The sequence below is a fragment of the Cydia pomonella genome, chromosome 3 (assembly GCF_033807575.1).
Source record: "Cydia pomonella isolate Wapato2018A chromosome 3, ilCydPomo1, whole genome shotgun sequence".
NCBI classification, from domain to species: Eukaryota; Metazoa; Arthropoda; class Insecta; order Lepidoptera; family Tortricidae; genus Cydia; species Cydia pomonella.
This window is the reverse complement of record NC_084705.1, coordinates 9,077,449-9,101,056: the sequence shown is the minus strand read 5'-3', so window position 1 is coordinate 9,101,056 and position 23,608 is coordinate 9,077,449. Positions and strand designations below refer to the sequence as shown.

The 23,608-nt window shown below is 38.8% G+C and overlaps 1 protein-coding gene across 1 annotated transcript in view; it reads right to left on the bottom strand.

The window, feature by feature from the left end:
* LOC133515990 (protein wings apart-like) overlaps positions 1-22,703 on the bottom strand; it is a 40,318-nt gene extending 17,615 nt beyond the window's left edge. Inside the window, exons 1-9 of the mRNA XM_061848646.1 lie at positions 22,090-22,703; positions 19,863-21,712; positions 17,106-17,294; positions 16,478-16,582; positions 15,796-15,939; positions 13,693-13,814; positions 12,936-13,062; positions 11,706-12,068; positions 11,157-11,358 (exon numbers count right to left, since the gene is read on the bottom strand). Of these exons, the coding sequence (XP_061704630.1) occupies positions 11,157-11,358; positions 11,706-12,068; positions 12,936-13,062; positions 13,693-13,814; positions 15,796-15,939; positions 16,478-16,582; positions 17,106-17,294; positions 19,863-21,712; positions 22,090-22,249 (3,262 nt within the window). The 5' untranslated portion in view covers positions 22,250-22,703. The remainder of the gene's footprint in view (positions 1-11,156; positions 11,359-11,705; positions 12,069-12,935; positions 13,063-13,692; positions 13,815-15,795; positions 15,940-16,477; positions 16,583-17,105; positions 17,295-19,862; positions 21,713-22,089) is intronic.
* Positions 22,704-23,608: the final 905 nt, after the last annotated feature.

Below are 23,608 nucleotides of genomic sequence, written 5' to 3'. Positions count from 1 at the left end.
TAGTTTGGTAGAACAGTAAGAACTCACTATATGTGTCTCTTTTTCATGCGGTGAAATCCCCCCCACCCGGAAAGGGTAGCGACGCCCATTTTATCGACTCTCGAGTCGACTCCAATCTGATACTAATAGTAAGTAAGTACTTACTTAGTAAGCAAATTGTAGTAGTTATCCCTTCTTAGTAAAAGGAAGTATTGTAAAGATATTACTTTTTAACCGACTTCAAAAACTTTTTTTTTGTATATATGTTAAGTAAGATCTTCGTCATTTCTGAACCAATGTTGAAAATTAGTTATCGTTTGAAAGTGGGTGTATAGTTCCAAGATGGTCCTATTTTTGACAAAACCACGAGGAATTAAGGGAACTCCCCAAATCTTATAGGCGTTTTTTAGTTTCATCAACAGACCAGGCATTGCCATTCAAAAAAGTACTATTTGAAGAAGTGGAACTTCTGATCAGGACCAGAAAAGAACTCTTTAACGATGCGTATTTCACGCTAGATGATTTGTCTTCTTTGTTATGTTTGTAAAGAAGCTACTTGCTTAACGAGGTTTAAAGAATATTTGTGTAAAGGTCAAGCTTACATCATGGGTTCCATGAGGAATTGAGGCAACCTCTCAATTCTTGATGGAACGTAAAACTGTTTATTGACATAATTGTCGATAGGTATCCCATCTGCTCTAATTTACCCCACTTGAAAAAAAAGGTACTTACATGAAAAAAAAAACTTCTCTTAAAAATAGGAAACCGACTTCAAACATAGGTATTAGAAAACAATACAAAAACTGTTATTGTATTTTCAGAAACCATACGGAAATAATGAGGATGCGATGCATCGACATAAGAAGAATCGAACATGGGCAAGATAAAGTTCAAGAAAAAAGCAAATATAATGTGTACTTGTGTGTAGTCAAAGAAAGTTGAAAAATAAAGCATAATTAATGGCCATAGAATACAGAACCGATACACGAACATTAAGACTATTAAAAATAGACATATAGGTTGATCGTACTACTCGTACTAATGTATTTCTTTTGTTCAATTATATTATTGCATTAAAGTTAGATTCTCTAGATATATATTATTCATAGGTTCTGTATTCTATACGAATTGTTTCAGTGTAATTATTGTACTAAATACCGTTGACCGCCTGTCAACAGTATTTATTTCTACATTACTATCACAGAAGATTTTAGGCCCTACCGTACAGTTTTTGAATTAGTATTTACTATGGACAAATATAGCGAAATGTGAGTTTTTACCTAAAATATCAATCTTTTGTGAACGTGGTGTAGAGTATATACCGCCTAAGACTAAAGTAGCTACGCGGGTTACGTTTTAAAAATAGAATCGTGTTCATGGCCGGCCCATGGTAAAAATAATTAGGTACCCGTAGACCCGCTGGTGAACACTGTTTATGATAACACTTAAAATAAACCCCGTGGACCCACCAGGAGAACATATTGGAGAGACTAGAGATAATACACCGCTTTAAGGGCGGTCGCACTCGGCATTGACATCTGGCGTCTAGATGGCGGGTGGACCTCAGCGAATTTCAAAGAAATATTTATAAACATCCAATGACGTTCGGCTCGGACACCAGATCTTCAATCTCCTGATTCCTGTGGAGTCTCCAGGTTCCATCCTCTCCACCTGTGAGTCCTAGGATTTTTCGCGCTGCCAGACTCCGATGACTCGGGCACGTAGTCCAGATGGGTGAGGATCGTGCAGCCTGGAGGGCGTACTCTGAAGTTCCAAATGGCCGAAGACGAGTCCCGCTGGAGAGACGAAATGCAAAAAGACCTTAGCGAACTCGGCGCCGTCGACTAGATGGAAACGGCTTTGGACAGAGAAGCATGGCGGTCTTTGGTGTCGGAGGCCAAGATCCACTTCGGGTCGCTGCGCCATAGCAGTAAGTATTTATAAACATACTGTACCTTCTGTGTACCTAACCCAAAACGAGATATTTAAGAAAAAGTCCACCCGCCATTCTGACGTCAGGATTGCGGTTGGACCTATGAAATCTTGCATTATACCGCACTAAAAGTATGCAGTTATATGGTACAGTCGCCATCAGATATATCGGAGTGGCCGAGGTGCTCAAAGATCTCTAAACACGCACTCTAACCTCTTGACAGTAGAGGCATGTTCAGATATTCGTGGGTACCTTGGCCGCTCCGATATATATGATGGTGACTGTACCTTCAGTGTACCTCTGTAAATAGAAATAGAAACCGGTGTACCTCTCCCCAAAACAAGCTAGGCTAAGCTCATGCACAATATAACTGCATACTTTTAGTGCGGTATAATGCAAGATTTCATAGGTCCACCCGCCATCCTGACGTCAGGTTGGCGGGTGGACCGTTTTGTAAAATATCTCGTTTTGGGGAAAGGTACACTGGTTTCTATTAAAGGTACACTGAGGTACACAGAAGGTACAATATGTTTATAAATATTTCTTTGAAATTCGCTGAGGTCCACCGCCATCCTGACGCTTACCATATATCTAAGGACCGACCTTAGGGGCAATAACGATAGTGCTAGTTCAGTTGTGTCATTCACAAATTCGAGCCAATCGTGCTGTCTAACGCAACTAGGTGCGATCAATCGCGTGCGTAATGCGAACTCATCAACCAATCACGTTGTGGTACTTGTGGCGTTAAACTGCACGATTGGCTCAAACTCGTGTGCGTAACACCGCTGTACCGGCCCCATTCTTATTGCCCGTAAGGCCCGTCCTCAGATATATTATGTCAATGACACAGTCGCGATTTTAAAAAATCACATCGCTTCTGCTACCAAGTTGTTGAGCACAGGCTTTCCACATGGACCAACTACGTATGCACAACTGGTTGTGCCATTAAAAATATGTATTCCTAATGGCACAACTACGCACAACTGGCACAACTAAGCACAACTAATGTGCTCTCGAACCATTTCTTATAACACAACTACAATCAAAAGAGGAAATAGATAATTAATATGTGCTCCTCCGATGTTGCTTATGTCCATGGGGGGCGATGACTGCTTCCCATCAGGCGGCTCGTTTGCAGCCTATTAGGCTATTACATAAAAAAAAATCCTCTTTAGATATTGACAGTGATAATGGCCACTATTCTCACTTATCTTTGCATTATAATATTATTAATAATTGAGCGAAATTGGAACAATTTCGTCGAGGCTCCTAATAATTCTCTCAGGTTTAACGAGGAGTACACAAATGATTGATTTAAAGTTGGTAAATTACAGGTAGTTGTGTAATTAGGAACTAAAATTAAATCCTTGATAAACCAGTTGTGTCTATGGGAAGGATTTCGAAAAAATATTCCTTATGGCACAACCAGTTGTGCATACGAAGTTGGTCCATGAGGGAAGCCTGGTTGAGCATAACGTTTTCCTATCCATAGGTTCCATCTGTCCAGTAGGATCCACCATCTCGATCCACCAGATTGAAGAGATTGTTACTTAACTGATGGATCGAGATAATGAAACCTACTGAATAGAGCGGGTCGATTGGATATAACAAAGTACGCTTATATGAAACGCTACTCCGGTGTGCGAGTGAGACAGTCAGGCCAATTTGAACTTGCATTTGACAGAAAACTGTCTCCATCAAACGCTACCAGTTCCATTGCCGGCCTCTTCGCTGCCTTCTATAGTGGTTCAATCTTACCTTGCTTATGAATAAAAAGGGGCGTGCACACCGATATTAGAGTAATATTGGAATCATATCAGTTAGTTGCGGGCGTCTCGCTCGCACAAATACATGCGTATAAGTGCGAAATGAACGCACGAATGACAGCTAACTGGTATCATTCCAATATTATTCTAAAATTGGTTTAACCCTTTACCAGGCCAAGGGATATATTCCACCCACATCTTATATCGGTTACCGTAGTCAGGTTTTAACTCCAAACCACCTACAAAATATTTTGTCAATCCCTGAAATATTATTTTATGATCTTCATTCAGAACACGCTTCTAAATTGCGTAATATATCTTCGGCAGCCGTTTAAATTCACTTGAACGCTAATTTCAGTAAACTACGGAGAAATTCGAACACTTTCCATAATTTCTATGAAACAGAAGTACATAGGTCGAACAATTTTTTGATATTTTGTAGATTTTGAGTGTTGAAAGCTAATGTAATCGTAAACATTGCTAAATATTCATGCATTATTGTGTATGACCAGAATTAGGATGTGGGTTGACATTATCCCATGGCCTTATTAGAGTTTAACTGTGTGGGAGCTATTTTTCCCATGGCCCGGTAAATTGTCTTGTCATGTCATAAAAACTCACGTAAGTAAGTAGTGATTGATATAATGTTTCGTAGGAGATTTGGAGTTAACCCTTTACCAGGCCAAGGGATATATTCCACCCACATCTTATATCGGTTACCGTAGTCAGGTTTTAACTCCAAACCACCTACAAAATATTTTGTCAATCCCTGAAATATTATTTTATGATCTTCATTCAGAACACGCTTCTAAATTGCGTAATAAATCTTCGGCAGCCGTTTAAATTCACTTGAACGCTAATTTCAGTAAACTACGGAGAAATTCGAACACTTTCCATAATTTCTATGAAACAGAAGTACATAGGTCGAACAATTTTTTGATATTTTGTCGATTTTGAGTGTTGAAAGCTAATGTAATCGTAAACATTGCTAAATATTCATGCATTATTGTGTATGACCAGAATTAGGATGTGGGTTGACATTATCCCATGGCCTTATTAGAGTTTAACTGTGTGGGAGCTATTTTTCCCATGGCCCGGTAAATTGTCTTGTCATGTCATAAAAACTCACGTAAGTAAGTAGTGATTGATATAATGTTTCGTAGGAGATTTGGAGTTAAACCTTGACTATTATAACCGATATAAGATGTGGGTGGAATATATCCCTTGGCGTGATCAAGAATATAATAAGACAAAATCTAGTATGACAGTTCATTACTTAGACAGGCGATGGGATAACCGTAACCCACATTTTTATTTCTGGTTTAAAGGAAGATCTCCGACTTTCATAAATACATATTTTACAAGGCGTTCAATACGGTTGCAACAGCATATAAAGTACGTATTAAGACACGCTGGTTCTTCGGGGCCTGGTAAAGGGTTAATGTCAGTTGCACTTTCGAATTGGCCTACATAGCGATTTCCTTAGCCTGCACACCGGATCGGCGTGTGGGCTATCTAGCTAATGTAACGCCACCTCATTAGGTGCTTTTAGCCTTTTGAACGGCAAGAACACCTAAAGATGTGGTGAGAGAAAGCCGCGCGTCCCTCATGCACTGCACTCGCTTTACAGCTTGCATTGCGACCAATGTATGCCGCTCACCGCCCCGCCGGTCGCGTGGGTCCAATCCGCGGCCCTAGAAGACGTACTTTACATATAAACAAGAGCACGCGAGCATTTTGCGAGTTGTGTATGTGTACTTGTGTTATCTAGGCGCACAAACGGTTACATTGATATTTTGCCCTTTGAACGCCATAACAAAAACGTTACTCACATGCCAAGGTCACGGGCGCAAGTGAGCTTGAAAGTGCATGAGTATTACATTAGGGACTTTGACAGCGATTATAACAGCTATAATCATTAATGTGTTCATGGCCCTTAAATCATGTCTAGTGACGGCGCCTTTAGGTGTTCTTGACGTTCAGAAGGTTAAGGGCGTTTGCTAGCTGGCGCTAGTGCACGGAGCGGGCAAACACGCGCAGGTGCCTTTGTAAGTAAAATCAGTCGCACGCGTCCGCGCCAGTTAGCGTTGCTCATACTGTAAGCCGCACGCCCGCTCCATGCACACGCGCGACGTTGCGGACGCCCTATGCCCTAAACCTTACTTGAAAGTGTGAAGGTTACTCTGACAGCGGCTATATCAGCTATAATGTATTTATGACGCTTTGAGCATAGCTAGTTACGACGCCTTAAGGTATTCTTGGCGTTCAAAAGGTTAAGGGCGTTTGCTAGCTGGCGCGAGTGCACGGAGCGGGTGCACGCGCGCGGGTGCCTTTGTAGGTAAAATTCGTCGCACGCGTCCGCGCCAGCTAGCGTCGCCAGTTACTGTTTTTCGTTAGCCCGCTCCAGCTAGCAAACTCATCGCAAATGGTCCGAGATTGGCGCAATAACCATGCATTCCCTTATCTGGATCTGGATGCACCTATTCACCAATGCTTGCTTTAAAGTAACTTGTCGACTCGTCCTGATAATATTTGTGCGACCGTGAAGAAAATCTATGCCGTCACTTATTTTTCAATTTATATGAAATAAAGATGTTAAATGTATTCAAAAGTTTTTATTTAATAAGGTATGTATAAGTTCTCTGTGCATCCGCACCAGCTAGCGGTGCCCTTAGCAAACCAATCGCAAATGGTCCGAGATTGGCGCAAAAACCATGTATTCTCTTATCTGGATCTGGATGCACCTATTCACCAATGCTTGCTTTAAATTAACTTGTCGACTCATCCTGCTAATATTTGTGCGACCGTGAAGAAAATGTATGCCGTCAGTTATTTTTCAATTTATATGAAATAAAGGTGTTAAATGTATTCAAAAGTTTTTATTTCATATGTATATATAATGGAACGAAATACAGCTACTATCTTAGCTTGGCAAGCAGTTAAGAGTCGCTGATGCTTGTAATGTATTCACTGCGTTAATTTTAGGTTTAAGATTCTTTATTCTCACTAAGAATTTGACAATTCACTTACATGAAAACTTAAAACTACACAATTTAATCCTGCTTCATATGGCAAACGAAGGAAACGTTGCTTTGAACCGCGACGCAATCTCAAATATTTCACTTTTACACAATTTTCCTGCAGAGAGACATAACAAGTATGTACATAGTACCTTTTTACGATTTATTTTATCGTAACATATAAACTTAGATTTATTTTCTTGCTGCTAATTATGGTACTCCAACTACTCCATAAATACATTTACTTACCTACTTATTGCTTAGGAATCTTATTTCATGTTTAATAATAAGTTTATATAACGTTTCTAGCGGGACATAACGCGAACTTTAAAAAATGTAATGCTTTTTCTACCTTTATCACTCGAATATGTAAGAGCAAGAGAGATAAATAGACGAAACTTACTAGTTCAAGGTAACCACTCGTTTTATTGTCAAAGTTCCGAATTAAACAAACTTATTCTTCGGTGACATTTTTTAGCGTTTATAAGCGACTATACGGATCCAGCATTTGCCGCTCATTCGGTTCTCCTATTGCACGCAAGATGTCAGTACTAGGGAGGATTTGAAAAATCATAATTAAGTAGTTTAGTGCCATTTATTGAGCGGTAATAATTTAAAAAAATATATAAATTACTTTTTCATTATATTTCAGGCATGCAAAGTGATGTAAATGGTTACAAAAGTAACTCTATATGAATGACATTTTTTAGTTCCAGTTTACGCCGCAGCGCATGATCAAAATTATTAATATCATCTTCCCTGGACACTTTCGGTCTTTGGTGTCATATAAGTAATTAATGCTTAATTGAAGACCTTCCAAATAGGATATGACTCAATTGTATATACCAATAGTAAAAATTACCCAAACTGCTACCAAGGCTCCATCTAGTGCCAGGTAGAACAAACAAAGCGGCATTTACCACAATTAATTAACGAAAAAACTCGTTTTATTACCGCCCCTGCAAGCATTTGAGTGCAAGTATATATATATTAAAATACCTTATAAAAATGTCTTTTAAATGATATATATGGCTTGAGTATACAAGCAAGTTTCAGTGTTTAATAGCAGTATTTTTAATTCAAGCATATGTTATATCAACTAATTCCAGCCCTGTACGTACTTAAACGTAAGTAGTGGTAAACAGAAATCTAGAATTACTCATATTCTTTCATACAAAACACCTAACAACCGGCTACATAACAAGTACTTTGTAAAACAACAGTTTATATTCGCCACTCTTTTTTTTAAATTGCTCAGTCCCTGCACGTTATCCAAAGTTGGTGTCATACAATAAAATAATGCTAAGAGTAAACCCTTTCAAACGAGATATGTCTCAACAGTATACATCCATGGGACAAATTGCCCATTCTCCTTTATGTATTTATCACGGTATGCTAAATGTGTTATACTCTTTTCATTTTACTAGAAATCTTTACACCTTTTGTGATCCATTTTAATTTCTTTTGATCTTTATTATTGATTTTCTTCTTTTTTAAAATGAAATTTAGATGAAACTCTTCCGATATTTTACGAAGAAACCCGTTTATATCCAAATTTGTCCAACATATGTCTGCTAACCTACTTCTAAACGACTCTACAGATTTTTTGTTTAGGTATCTTTTCTCTATTACAGTTTGATCGCCATTGCCTGCTTTTTCTGAATTTAAGGTAAGACTACAGAAAATTGCAGCATGTCCATCTGCTAACCCATTATGTTCAACATATGTTGATATGTCTTGGGGAGAGGGCAAGTTGGTTATAAAGTTATCAACACATGACTGCAAATGGTTACGTTTAAAGGTTATGTCGTTAATAAGATGCTTAAAATTAAAACATTTTAGAAGACTAAGGAAGTCAGACCGTTGCTTTGTATCTTTTAATAAATTGACATTGAAGTCACCACAAATTATTGCTTTTTTATCACAAAGGTAATCTAACAAGAGCTCTAGTTGTTTTATAAATACTTCGAAATTACTGTCTTTGGGACATCTATAGCAGCACACAATATATACATTCGTTTTGATATCTCTAATTCCACATATTTCAAAGCCGTCTGACACATATATTTTTTTGCATATTTCCATTTCTTGTGTCTCTCTATTTGAAGACGGCATAATAAGTGTACCACCCCTTTTTTTTGGTTGGCCTTGTGTTAAATGAGACTAACTTATAATTGGGTAGGGTAAAAGATGAAACAGAGTTTTTATTGAGAAAATGTTCGCTAATACATACATAGTCCATTTGTTTATCCTGTTCGTCAAGGTAAATTTCTAGCTCATTTGTTTTATTTAAGACTCCGCATACATTTTGATGAAATATATTTAAAACGTCTGTGTGACTTATCCTGTTAGTTACGAAAAAAAATATCAGAGCTATCACTAAGATTTCGTCGGTTTTTTGCTACCCATCGTATGTTATTGCTCAAATTTTGTATAATATTCCTCATACCAGAGTTGTTTAACCTACCATTGTTCGGTGAAAACATTTCAAAAGTTACATTAAGGTTACAATCATAGATATAGAAACAATCATTGTGGTTTTGTAGGTCGTTAAATAGCAAGTGATTAAAATATTCTACTTTACTATTATAGATAGGTTTGCCATATATGTATGTCGGGCACGCTACAATCAGGTTTGTAAATGTGATATATTTCGCAGTTTCTCTTATTAATTGTACTAGTGCACCAATATCTTGAGTATCTTGAAAATCTTCTCCAATTAGAACAATACAGTAGTCATTCATAGACATACCACATAGTTGACTCTGTATATTCTTGAGCAGCTCTCTTACGCCTCCGCCTGGAGTGATATGATGGCAAACAGAAAGACCTTCGAAGTAGTCATCGTTTCTAATAATGTTTATTATTTTGTTCCTATTGTTATTACTTAAGATAAGCAGTTTATTTTTTAATACGACAAGTAAGTAGTTTTTTTTTTAATACGACATAAAATTAAAAAAAAAAATTCATCAAACCCATACGTGTGAGGTATCTATGGATAGGTCTTTAAAAATGATATTTAGGTTTCTAATATAATTTTTTTCTAAACTGACTAGGTTGCGCGAGAGACACTTCCAAAGTGAAAAAATGTGTGTCGGCCCCCTGTAACTTCTAAAATAACAGAATGAAAAACCTAAAAAAAAATATGATATACATTACTATGCAAACTTCCACCGAAAATTGGTTTGAACGAGATCTAGTAAGTAGTTTTTTTCATACGTCATAAAATAAAAATATTTTTTTTCCATCAAACCCATACGTGGGTATCTATGGATAGGTCTTCAAAAATGATATTGAGGTTTCTAATAATTTTTTTCTAAACTGAATAGTTTGTGCGAGAGACACTTCCAAAGTGGTAAAATGTGTGTCCAAAGTGGTAAAATGTTGAACGAGATCTAGTAAGTAGTTTTTTTTAATACGTCATAAATGGTAGGGAACCCTTCATGGGCGAGTCCGATGTGTTCTGAGACATTTCTTATTTTATTGGCCTCGGTATGTAATCTACCATTGCTGTACGTAAACAACTACTACGTAAACATTCCTATTATGAAATACGCAATACTGCATTAAAAAATATATACTTATTAAATAAAATATATATAATTTTTCTGCTCGACTAGCTGCTGCTCGTTAATACCTACTAAATGGTTGTAAAGGCGGAAGTACACAATGAGCCAAGTACGTTGGCCCAATGTGTAACCTACAGACGCCTTAAGTCGAATGGCCTGCATTAGTAAGACATTTTTACCTTGTTGCCACAAATGGATTTTTATGAAAAAAATATATTTCATACAATATTGTATTGTGCATTAAATACCTAAAAATTGAGGTTGTCGCCCTCTTGTAAATAATAATAAAAAAATTTTAAACAAAAAAAAATATATTTTTAGGCCTTTGTAAATAAGTTAGAACCTTGATTTTTTTTTTGAAAATGTATTGCTATTAGTGCCATGTATAATCCGAATTTCAAAGAAATCTAACCATTAGTTTAGCTTAGAAAAATTAAAAAAGATTTTATATATTTTTGTTTTTTTATCCAACCCAAGGGGATCCAGGCTTGAAATATTGTAAAATGATATCTTATAATAAGACCAATTAACGCTTCTAAGAAAGGTATACATTTCAGCCAGGGGCAGTTTCACTATAGGATTGCGGCTAGACCCTTTGCTGTAAAGAGGCCCGAATTACGTGAACTGTTGTCGGAATCGTTCCTATATCTAACGGCGCATGGCACACCACATCCGTTCCGCATGTCGCTCCGAAGTTTGAGCGAGAATGCTGTGCGCGTATTATAGCGACATCCCGCGCGCACGTACGTATGCGCCTAACGGTTGGTGGGGAGCAGTAAGACGAGCACTTTGACGGCGAGCAGCGCGAGCTGCAGGGGAGCCGGCCGCGGCGCGCGCGTTGCCTTCGCAGCGCCGGGATAGCTGGGCATCTCGCTCTAACAGTACTGACCGTTGCTGGGAGAGAAGGAGTGCGACAGGTTGACGAGCACTTTGACGGCGGGCAGCGCGGCGTCGAGCAACGCGAGCTGCAGTCGGCCGGCCGCGGCGCGCGCCTCGCCCGCGCAGCGCCGGAACAGCGCGCAGAACGTGCGCGCCGCGCCCAGCGACTCGCCCACCAGGTACAGCTGGTTGTCCTCGTTCTGCTGCGTCACCTAAGGAACATGGGACATATTAGTTGGGTATCCACGGAACGTTGCAAACTCGGAGTCTTCGTGCCTCGCAACCGCCGATCGCTGCGCACACACACCTGCCGCGCCCGATCAGTGTGTACAGAAGAATCGTTCGGTATTACTTACTCTAAAGAGATATTTCTCATTTCCACTCCTTGAGATAGGCGTCAAGACAACCTGCTGATTCTTCGCATTAGGTTGTGACACTTTTAGCTCAAATTTACTCGATTCATGAAGAAATTTATTAACGTTACAAATTTCCCTACACTTATCATTCCGACACCGCTCAGTCCTGGATGGTGCCGCGCTGTCCACCACTTTGTACTTACGTTCTCCAGCACGCGCAGACAGCGGTCGGCCTTCCTCAGCACGTCGACGTCGGCCGGGCTCCAGCTGGCCGCGGGCGCCTCGAGCCGCGCCGCACAGTCCTGGATGGTGCCGCGCTGTGGTCTCTCTGTCCACCACTTTGTACTTACGTTCTCCAGCACGCGCAGACAGCGGTCGGCCTTCCTCAGCACGTCGACGTCGGCCGGGCTCCAGCTGGCCGCGGGCGCCTCGAGCCGCGCCGCACAGTCCTGGATGGTGCGCACGATGTGGTCCACGCCGCCCAGCACGCGCAGCTCCTCCTTGAACCACTCGCCGGCGCGCTTCGACGTCAGTGATAGTAGCGTCTCCATGGCTAAGTGACCCACCTGCAAGGGTAAGGTCTTAAACACTGCACGCAGTAGTCAAATAACAATCAATTTGACCCGATTTATAAACAGCGAAGAATTATATGCAAAACGGCAAGTCCACACTGAAACTGCTGCCTCGCAAAGAAATTGCCGCCTGATAATTCGGCTCAACCTGTTAAGACGTCTTGAAGCCAGGCCACACCGATTGCGTGCGCGTTTCGCTGCGTTGTAAGCTAAGAAGTCTCATAAATAGAAATAAAAATAATAATAGTCTAAGAAATGTCACACCGCTTGAAGTGCGCGTGCATTGCAGCTCCGACAAAACAAATCGGCTGCGCGTTGCGCGCACACGTACACAGAGCGGAACGGCATCGTCGCTCGATGCGTCCAGTGATGATGTTGTATTGAATAGCGTTCCCTATGAGACGGCGAGCCGAGCAGGTTCGGACACGCACAGCTCGGTGGTACGTAAGTTTTGTGCGTGCCACGCGTAGCTCTCTTGTATTTTACACCGACTTTCAGTACAAATTTGGTTTCCAAAAATACATTCGTCCATAGTTCTGATTATTCTAATGTTAGCTATTAGAATGTGTTATCGTCCGACCAGAAATACATGAATGATCATTATCAAGAGGGCACTGTTATTCTCATATATAGAGTGACAATTCAGTATAGTATGAAAAATGTAGTTCCAATGAAATTCCGCAATATGGCGCGTGATCATGATCATATACTACTGGTCAGGCTTTACAACATTTGTTATTTCTTCTGATTCTGAACAAACTGTGCTACTGTTTCCTGCCTGATAACACAGAAAAACAAAAAAAATGGTGGCCCACCCACACTTGAATTGAAATCATAAAAACACTAAGGATAATCACTTACGGTGATATTATCCAAATCTAAATGCTTGGCTTTCCCTTGGCTCTTGATTTCCGCGCACAGCTCCCGCACCCGCTCCTGCGTCTTCGCCAGCTGGGCAGACGTGAGCCCGCAGTCATCAAGCGCATTTCTGTACAAAGTTGTTTAAGTAAGAATGTAGAAGTTAATTAAACGTATAAAAATGTCGTCATAACCATCATATCAGCCGACAGACATGTAAAGATAGGACCCTATTCAAGGATTACCATTACTATCGAGTGTGGTGCCGTTATCCGATCCAGTTCCCTGTGATCCAGACCCGAGTATCGGTGCAAATTGATGGGCTGGTGCTTCACTTACAGAATGCCAATTAGAATGTAGGTAAATTGAAATTTGGTTTATAAAATTGACAAAAAGAAATGATTAAATGAAAAAGCGGTTTTTTTTTTCTTATGGAGCATGAGCACAACCACATAAGATCATTGCTTTATGCTGCAATATCCAACGACACGATTTTTTTTTTAGTTGTCAAGCGGACCTCAGGCTCCCATTAGCCATGGCAAAATGCTGGGACAGCGCGAGGAAGAAAGAGGAGACCCAACGATGCGATTTTCCGCCTAATCATCTTAGAAAATATACTAGTGCTTCATACCTTCTCGTGAACATTTCTTTTCGCCTTAATTCGCGAAATGCCTTTTGTTATTTATAAGTCATATACTTTCAAGTATTAGGGGGACGCGACAAAATAAGAAGCATTCTAACATAACTCGAAATAACTTACTTGTGTGAGACATCAGATTCGAGCAAATTTAACATGAGCTCCAAAGACTCCCGGTCCAGATCCATGTTGAGTCGGTCTTGCGACAGCACGAACATGACCGTCGCCGTGCAAAGGCCCAGACTCTGAAAATTAAATTAAATTTGTAACATCACAATACATGTTTCCAATTGTAAGTAAACTTTAAACTTACAATGTAAGTACTAAGGTATGCTTGCTTGTTTAGGTCAAATCTTGCTAACAAGTTTTATCTAAACCAGTTGCAGTTCACTGTACATACTACATATTGTCATGATACAGTCAAGCTAGTGTAATGATGGGGAGCGAAGGCGGCTATGGCCATTAGGGCTCGCTCAATAATAAAACAACACACTTTTATTGAGTTCAAGCTGGTTAGAATCATTTCAAAGAGTAATAGATTACTGTCTAAGAAAAGTATAATGATATATGGGCAAATAAGCAGTACTTATACATTTTGTTTTCAAATTTTAACTATATTAAGTACAAAGATTAATAAATATATTTTATGTATATATTATTCAGGGTTGGCAAATATATGCGGAACATCATGTCTGACATATGTCCACCACAAACAGCAGGCAAATGTGAGCCCTAATCATCGCAATTTTCAGCATAGTTTCGCACATTTTCGGCGTTATCTTAGTGAATTTGTGTCGGATGGTCACTGTTTAAATTTCATCAGCTTGTTATCATAGACACGGTCACGTAATTTTAGATAGCCCCACAGAAATAAGTCAGGAGCTGCAAAATTTAGGTGCCATTCTGTTTCTCGAAATTAATCAAGCAAATAACGTGTTTTAAGCAACACAACATTTGAGAAGAAATTGCTTGCTGCTAGAGGTAGACATATGGCAGAAATTATGTTCCATGGATAATTGCCAGCCCTGAATCACTATGAAAAAATGTTTAATAATTTTGGACTTAATGTAGTAAAAATTGAAAAACTAACCCCCTTATTCATAAACGTCTACTAAAGTTGACAGGCCGCTAATAATCGTTTGTCCCTTTCCGACGTATTGGTATGATGGAAAGGGACAAACGATTATTAGCAGCTTGTCAAGTTTAGTAGACGTTTATGAATAAGGGGGAAAGTGTATACCTCTTATTTGGCCACTCTGTACACGGTATAAAGTTTGATATGAATTTATTATAATTATATTCGATTGTAAGAGAACCAAGAGAGAAACACGGCAAATTGACTCGCTGCATAAAAAAATATGTAGATACGAGAGTCATTCAGATAGAAAGTACAACATGCCCACTCAAATGTCATGTTAAGTGAGATATTTGATAGATGGCAGCACTCGCATCACATTGGATAACCGAATCGAACCCTATGTAGGTCACGTTACTGTAATAATCTTATTGACCTGAGATGCTTTAAGTTACCGTTCTGTAATAACTGGAGATGTAATTAAGGGGAACATATTTATACATTTAAGAGTGCTTCGTATTAATTATAAGAATTTGAAACATATTCGGTAAAAACTTTACCTTATGTCGCTAGTTGCAAGTTGTATAAACATTTTACGTCGTATATCTAATGACGAATGATGGTCCCCATGACAGCTGTTTTTTCAAATCTCTTTTGGTTGGGCTAAATTTAAAAAATAATTGAAAAAATATGTATTTGCCGTATTATTATTACTTAAATGTTTCATTTCGAAATATATTAAGCTTGACACACACCGCGGGTGCGGGTCGGGCGCGCGGCGTGTCTATTCAGCTAGCTAGTTTTAAAGGAACGTCATCACACAGGCCGCGGGCCGCTTTTTTGTGATACGTACGTTTGTCAACAAGCACACACACAGCGAACGTGAGCGCGTTTCATTTACGTTGTATTTTATAACAAATAAAATGGACCTTAATTCACACTCCAACCCGACCCACGCTCTGTGCAAAGGGCCTCTTAGACGCGGCGCGTGCCCGATTTGCCACGCACCTGCCCTGCGTGTGCGTTAAGTTGGTGTACTAAACTTCCAAAAAAAGTCTGCAAACATTTAAAAATGAACTGTCATAGGGATATTATTCGACGCCAAAGGCATATATTATGTAATTTATGTAGGCCTACATGTAATTGCGTACCTGGTCGTTGGTTGCGTCGTGCAGCGCGCTGAAGAACTTCTGCACGGTGCCGTGCGCGCGCAGGTGCATGCGGAAAGCGGGCGCCGTGCACTTGCTGGCCAGCGTGATGGCGGACAGGCAGCGCGTCGAGATCGGGTTGTTGTCCTGTTGTTTAAGCATTACATTTGCACATTTTATTTGGAAAAACAACCTCTTGGATGCCCAAAAGCTTGAGAAAGCTTAAGGGATGTGATGACCCCGGCAATTTGACTCTACAATGTTATTAATTTTCCTTGAGAAAGCTTAAGGGCGGTGATGACCTCGGCAATCTGATCTTACAATGTGATTTTCGACTGATTTCTGATTCCGATTAGTGACTGAAGCCCAACCCTTAATCATAGAAAATATGGCTCATTGAGATGGTATGAGAGCTGGCATGCGATTTCCGTTACGTTAAAGACTACTAAGGTGAACAGATTTGATTGATCTACCAAATCTCGCATTGTAACGTCGAATGCAAGTTATCGTACCATCTGCTGGATGTGTAGACAAGATGCCAATCGTTCACGCTCTGTAGGATAGCACAGTTATCTCTCTATCACTCTTCTTAGTGTGACAGAGACAGTTGCGTTTCGTTCCCACGCATGCACGCACGCACCCAGGAACCTTAAAGTTAAATTAACAACATTTCCAAGTAACTCACCTGTAATGCGTCTAGAAGGTAATCCACATCATCATTAAACTCTTGGTACTCTCCAATCTCCTGTATTTGATGTGCTTTCTTCACATTTCTCACTACTGTATAATACTGTAAAGAAACAAAAGGAATAAATTAATAAACCTGCTGTACTTCTGTAGCTATAAGGTTCACAATCCGGATCCGAAATGTATGAAATATCCCGAAATGGATCTGGATACCTGGATCTTCCCATACATATCAGATCCGTCCTGCAAACCCTACTCCTGTACGTACACTTTTCCATCACATTTTATTAATAAATAATATATAAAATAAATATGTAATCCTCTTTTTCTGGATCCTTCACCACATGCAAAAAAAGTTAGTTGTTTGGCAACTCCATACTTTTCGCTTTGCGACCAACTAGTTGATTGACCCTGTGTCATTTTACCATAACCCTGGCCTTTGCTTTGGCCAAAGACATAACTCAAAGTTACTTAAACAAAAACATACTAATTATATTTGTTTAATTACCTACCCTAAGTATTCAACAACTTACAAAAACGTCGGTGGCAAACAAGCAAACAGCCTGCCTGATGGTAAGCAGTCATACAAACAATTTAATATTACATAAAGAAAAAGATACACATACCTCTTTAGCTTCTTTAGCACACCTAACACTAGTATAGGGCTTGACAGCTTCAATAGATGTTGGGTCATCCATGATGGGATCAGGTGCCCTATACCTTGTGACTTTTGTGAGCTCTTCGGGCACCTGGCTAGCTGGGTTGCTTACTTCAGTGTTCTCGGGCTGCTCAGGCCGGGGTGTTTCATTTCCTTTCTGCAAATTATAAAAACAGTTGTTAATTATATCAATCAACTAGCTGATGCCCGCGACTTCGTACGCGTGAATTTGTATGTTGGTGGTTATATATTCCTCAAGAGCGTAGAACATTATACAGCAAAAGATTGCAGTAAGGACAGTTAATCATTTGTTACTTTAATTATAAAAGGCATGAGATTCGTGTGTCCCATCCCAACCAACGAAGTTTCTAGATCTTAACTAAAAAAATGCTCTCAATAGTATCCCTGTCAACCACCCCTTTACAAGATTTTGAAGTCCACTATTAAAAAAACTGTTCGCTCCCAATGCAAACTTTCAACCCATTTTAACTCCCTTAGGGAATAAATTTCTAAGCATGCTGAAATCACTTTTCTTGTTATTTTCTTATTGTGTCTTTTCAATACATTTTAAGTTCACTATTTACCAAAAATTTCGTTTCCGGTGAAAACTTTCAACCCCTTTTCACAAACTTAGGGTATGAATTTTCAATAACGCTGAAACCAATTCTCTAGTATTTTAATATAATACCTTTTTACATAGTTTCAAGTTCCTGGCTCAAAATTAAACTTGAACCCCATACATCAATTCATCCCCTTTTTAACCCTCCTTAGGGGTTGAATTTCCAAAAACGTAGAAATTACTTTTTTTGTAGTCAGCTAGCCAGCATTTCTAAGAAATTTCAAAGTGTAATTGTAACAGATTCAAACTTTTAACCCAGTTAGGGGATGAATTTTTAAAAACGCTGAAATTACTTTTCTTGTATTCTAACAATATGCAAAAACACAAAGTTTCAAGTTCCGCACTCGAAAAACATTTTGATCTCCATACAACTTTTCAACCGTATTTCACCACCTTGGGGATGAATTTTTAAAAACGCTGAAATCAGTTTTCTTGTATTTTAATAATATACAAAGTTTCAAGTTCCCTAATCGAAAAACATTTTGATCTCCATACAAACTTTCAACCCCTTTTTCACCACCTCGAGGGATGAATTTTCAAAAACGGTGAAATTAGTTTTCTTCTCTTTTAATAAAATACCTTTTTACGAAGTTTCAAGTTCCTCACTTAAAATAAAATTTGAACCTAATGAATGAATTTAAAAACTCTGAAATAAGTTTTTTTCCCTTTCATTATAATACCTTTTTACGAAGTTTCACGTTCCTTACCGTAAAATTTGAACCCCAAGACAAACTTTCATCCCCTTTTAACTCCCTTAGGGGTTATATTTTTAATAAAGTTCAGATAATGTTATTTTGTTATATAAGATAACATGCTAAAATTCAAGAAGCTGGTTAAAGCACATTTACTTAAAATACAGAAAGGAGATCCCCCCCCCCCCCTAACTAACTAACTAACTAATAAATATAAATTACATAAGGCACTAAGTCCGCCATTTGTACCTTCATGTATTGTGCAATAAAGATTAAATAAATAAATATATATATATATATATATACACACACATATTATATATCACACACGCATACACACACACAGACATATTCACAAAAGCAACCGCGCCGATCGCATATACTATGACTTGGATTGTATGACTGACCGGTCAAAAAAAGGGACCCGTCTGTAAATTAGCGCTGGGTATATATATCTAGCAATAAAGCTGAGACAGGTACCCATTGTCTATACCAAAAAACCACATAGGTACCTAAGAGCTGTAGTAATTTTTTTGTGCAATTAAGTGTATTTTGTTTTATCTCACATTCTATGTTATTTTTATTTTGTATCTTTGGTAGTTGTGGCAATAATCATTTTTTATCTTATCTTTATATTATGCCATTATAAGAAGTCTCAAAGAATTTGTACTGTATTCCAACTCTCAACCCCTTTTTAAGCCTGTTAGGGGATGAATTTTTAAAAACGCTGAAATTACTTCTGTTTTAATAATATGCCCATGGACAGTTTCAAGTCCCACCATGAAAAAAAATTTTGATCTCCATACAAACTTTCAACCCTTTTTTCACCAACTTAGGGGATGAATTTGCAAAAACGCTGAAATCCGTTTTCTTGTATTTTTTTTACGAAGAATCGAATTCCTAGCTTAAAATAAAACTTGAACCCGATACAAATTTTCATCCCCTTTTTAACCCGCTTAGGGGATGAATTTTGAAAAACCCCTTCATACCTACTCACTTGCTTTTGGTAACTGTGGTTACCAGCTGTCACCCTTATTTTATTATAATAATAGAGGTCACTGAAAATTATGAAGCAAGTGAGTGGATAGTGGAAAATGTTATAAAAACTATCTATTGTGAGAAATTCAGCTCTCTACGTCCAATGGTTTAAGTGAGTCAGTCAGTCAGGACCTTTACGTTTATATATGTAGATAATAATAGGTGTGATCGTGGTCAAACGCCTGCCTATCCTCCATAAAAAAAAAGGACTTGCAATCAATTATCAATAATAAATGTGAAAACAGACTTTATACTATAATACAAATTGCTATTATGATAACAACCCATTGTTTAAGTGGTGAATTTTACCTTGTTGCACTGATAGTCTCAAGTTAAGGACAAATTTAAACCATGATAACTATGCATTAATACTTACATCATTGGCCCATTCATGTTTATATAGATGGCGTCTTTTCCTTGCTGGTAGTGGAGATGGATTATCATTAACAAGTGATTTGCTCTTGAATATAGAACCCTTTTTTTTGGTAATAACTAATTTCACACTAGGTTTATCTTCAACATGGTCATCATCAATGCCATGCGGTGATTTAAACACATCTTCCTGCTGATTCTTTTGAGAATCATCCTCTGAGAATTCAGTTGGACAACTATTGTAATCTGAATCTGTAGCTTGAGTGGGAGGTTGTGAATGACTTCTTGTGTCATTTATATTTGATTCAGGTGCAGTTTCAATTTGTTCATCTTCTAAAGGCTCATGCTGGTTCTCGTCTTGTTCATGTGTAGTCTCCTGAGACAGCTCAGCTCCATAATCAGGGCTAGAGTGCTTGTTTTGTAATGCTTTAGCTTTTTGTTTTTTGTGCTTGACTTCTGATTTCCCCTCATCAACATTTGAGCCTGACAATATATCAATCAAATCATTCTTCTCTATGTGAGATTCTCCTTTGCTTTCATTCTCTGCTGCAGCAGCCTCTAGCACAGCAGCCTCATGTTTCTTTCTCCCTCTTCTACTTTCTTTTTTAAGGTCACCAACTGTTTTAACAGTTTGCTTGCTAGAATGGCCAGAAGTCAATTTATCCAAATAATCATCATTTTCATTGTAGTTAATGACTTGCCTAGCTCGACGGGCCCTACCACCCTCTGGAGGCTTTGGTTCTGGTGGTGGCTCCGTTGGTAGCACATCTATCCTAGGGGATTTATGTGATGACCCAGTGGAATCGAGCTTTGCTAGTTGAGACTCAATATCATCTTCCCCACTTGGAGCTTTATTTCTGTCCTTGTCACTATCATGAGCTGGGGAGGCAAGGGTCTTGTAAAGATCATATGTGTCTGAACCAGGCAATGGTGATGTAGCTTTTTTGGCATCTTCATCTATACTGGCTTTGTGATGTTTCTTATGAGACTTGTGTTCTTTTTTATCCTTTTTCTTTTCTTTTTTGCTTTCTTGGCTGAGACCACTACATTTGATAGTGATTTTAAGACCCTCATGTTTTGGTGAACATATTGTCTCCACTGATGGGCTCTTCTTGTGATCTAAACCAAGATCTGAATGCATGTCCATAGATGAATGCCTGTCAGAACCAGGTGATGTGAAACCTTCATTAGAATCAGTACTGACTATCCTCGATGTACCCTTTGATATTCTTAGTACAATAGGAGGTGGTTTTCTTTCTTCATTACCATCTTTGCTAATAGAGGGGCTCACCACTTCTTTACTAGTTGAGGGACTGGCCACTTCAACTTTAGGGGGCACAGGGCTTGAGACTAACGGGCTTGTTTTTGGTGATGATACTCTCGGAGCTAATGATTCATATCGTGAAAACTCAGGAATGGGACTGTTGCTGCCGTCCTCAGCATAGTTAATTACTTTATCACGATTGCGAACCAAATACCGTGTACTCCTAGGTTGAGCATTTTCAGGCTGTGGTTCAGCTTTCTTGGCAGCCTTTGTAGCCACAGAATTTTTTCTAGCTTTAGCCTTTTCAGAGTTCCGTCGAGGCAATTCTGGTGATGAAGAGTCCCTGTTGTACGCTCTACTTCTTTTGGTAGCTTTCTTTTCTTTGCTATTCGAAGGGTGCTCCGGGGATAATGGAGCTGCAGGTACTGGTGGTGCATATGTAATTTGAGGAACAGGCGGGAAAGGCTCTGCATTGCGCGACTTGAAAAATTTCTTAGGTTTAGGTGGGGGTTGGTCGGTTTCCACCGCAGGCACTGTCAGCGGACTGTTCTGATCTTGGACTGGCTTTTTAAGAACATTACTAGTATAGGCTGTAAATAAAACGAATATAAAATTAGGTTATATAATGATTAACATTAGCAATAGTAGCCATTTCCAAGTCATGGGAAATTGTACTTGTTTTGTTTATTGTGAAATCAGCCACTTAGTATCATATGATAATAAGAAACTTATTTTAACCTTCGGAAGTAGAAATCCTCAATCTCTAATAAGAACTATAAACGATGTGTGTGTGATGTGAAACTTTTATTGAACAATTTAGGCTTAATTACATTTCTAGGTAGTGAGTGTACTAAAAGGCGGCAAAGACGCAGAATACATAAAGTACCTATTGTATAGAGTATAATTGTGTTTAAGTCTTATAAATGATTAAGTACACGAAATTAAGCGAATGTGTGGTAATCCTTACCGTAAGGAGCGCTTCTAATCGACGTAAAGCTTGTGATTCCCCACTTCCCGACCGTGCCCGCTGAGCGAGCGGCCGTCGGGCAATTACTATTTTCTCTAAACAGGGCACTATCAAGCGGCACGGCCACACTGCCGCCTCGGCCTCTGCCCCAGCGCGACATACTGATAATTTCATTAATAACGATGACACCTGCACCGTTTCTCCCGAATCAATCACTTCTTCAAATGTCAAAACAGCAAGATACAAAACATGCCGTCCTACTATACGTAATATAACTGACACTCAATACGAGACTACAATCACTTTTAGCCTATTCTTTTACTTTCTCTGAATGATATGAAAACACAATCAGTAAAGATAGACCCGCCATTTTTACGGCAGCCAAGTACTTTTCTCACAGAAGGACGCATCGACTGGATGATTCTTTAACAAGCGTGGCACGATTATGTAACTATCGTTAGAATTACCGATTATCTTTGAACATATGAGGTAGATAAATTAATATCAACTAAAACAAATTTTGATTATGACAAATCCAACACAAACTACGATGTTGTCATCTCATAGCACAGACGGCGCCATGTTGGAAAACAAGATGAAGTAATAATTCAACCAATGGGGCAATGGCGAAATAAATACAATACAAACTCAAAATTTCTTGTCTATGACCCACTAACCATAAAGAAAATAATGCCCGGCCACACTGTTTATTTATTTTTTTGATTATTTTAAATATAAATACGTTTTATGGACGGAATACAAGCATATTATAACATATATTATATTCACTTAAACATGATTTTCAGAAACCTGTAGTATTGTAAATCGCTACGATTATAGTGACATCTAGGTTGATAATTCTGAGACAGTGTTCTACTGTTGTGGTTATGCAGTCGGTGTCGAGTTGAGGACAATAATATGTAGATGGCGCTAAAACTAAAAATTATGTTAAGCCACAGACCAACCCCTATAGACTGAGCTATAGGACGACTCGTGGTCACCGCCCGTATGGTTTACAGAGCACTTATAAGATAGCACGCCGCGACGCCGCTCCAATTAGTTGCGCCCAAATTTACGACCTGTTAGCAGTGTGCCCGTCTGTACGAAAATAAATCGTAAATTAGTATAGTATAGTCAAATTCATTATTTTGTTCAAAATTGTTCCTTGTCCGCGGGGTTCATGTTATTACTGGTCAATATGGTTGTACTGAGCGGGAACGAAGTAAGCCCGTCCCTTTTCGTCAACTTGAAAATGCAATGTACTATCCCTTTCACGTAAACGAATAGTGATGTGACGATGATGGTTTCATCAGTTGCGGGAAGTTCGTGGTTTCGTCTGTACCGTATTGTGCCGTTTAAAAATATATAAAAGAGAACTGTGATTCTTTTTTATTGAGAATAATTAATATGTAGTTTAGTTAATTAGTTGGTAGTTTATCTTAGTAGGTAGGTATACGTAGTTTAATTTTTAAGTTAGTAGAATGATCATTATTGAGATAGTATCAAAATAAGAAATGAA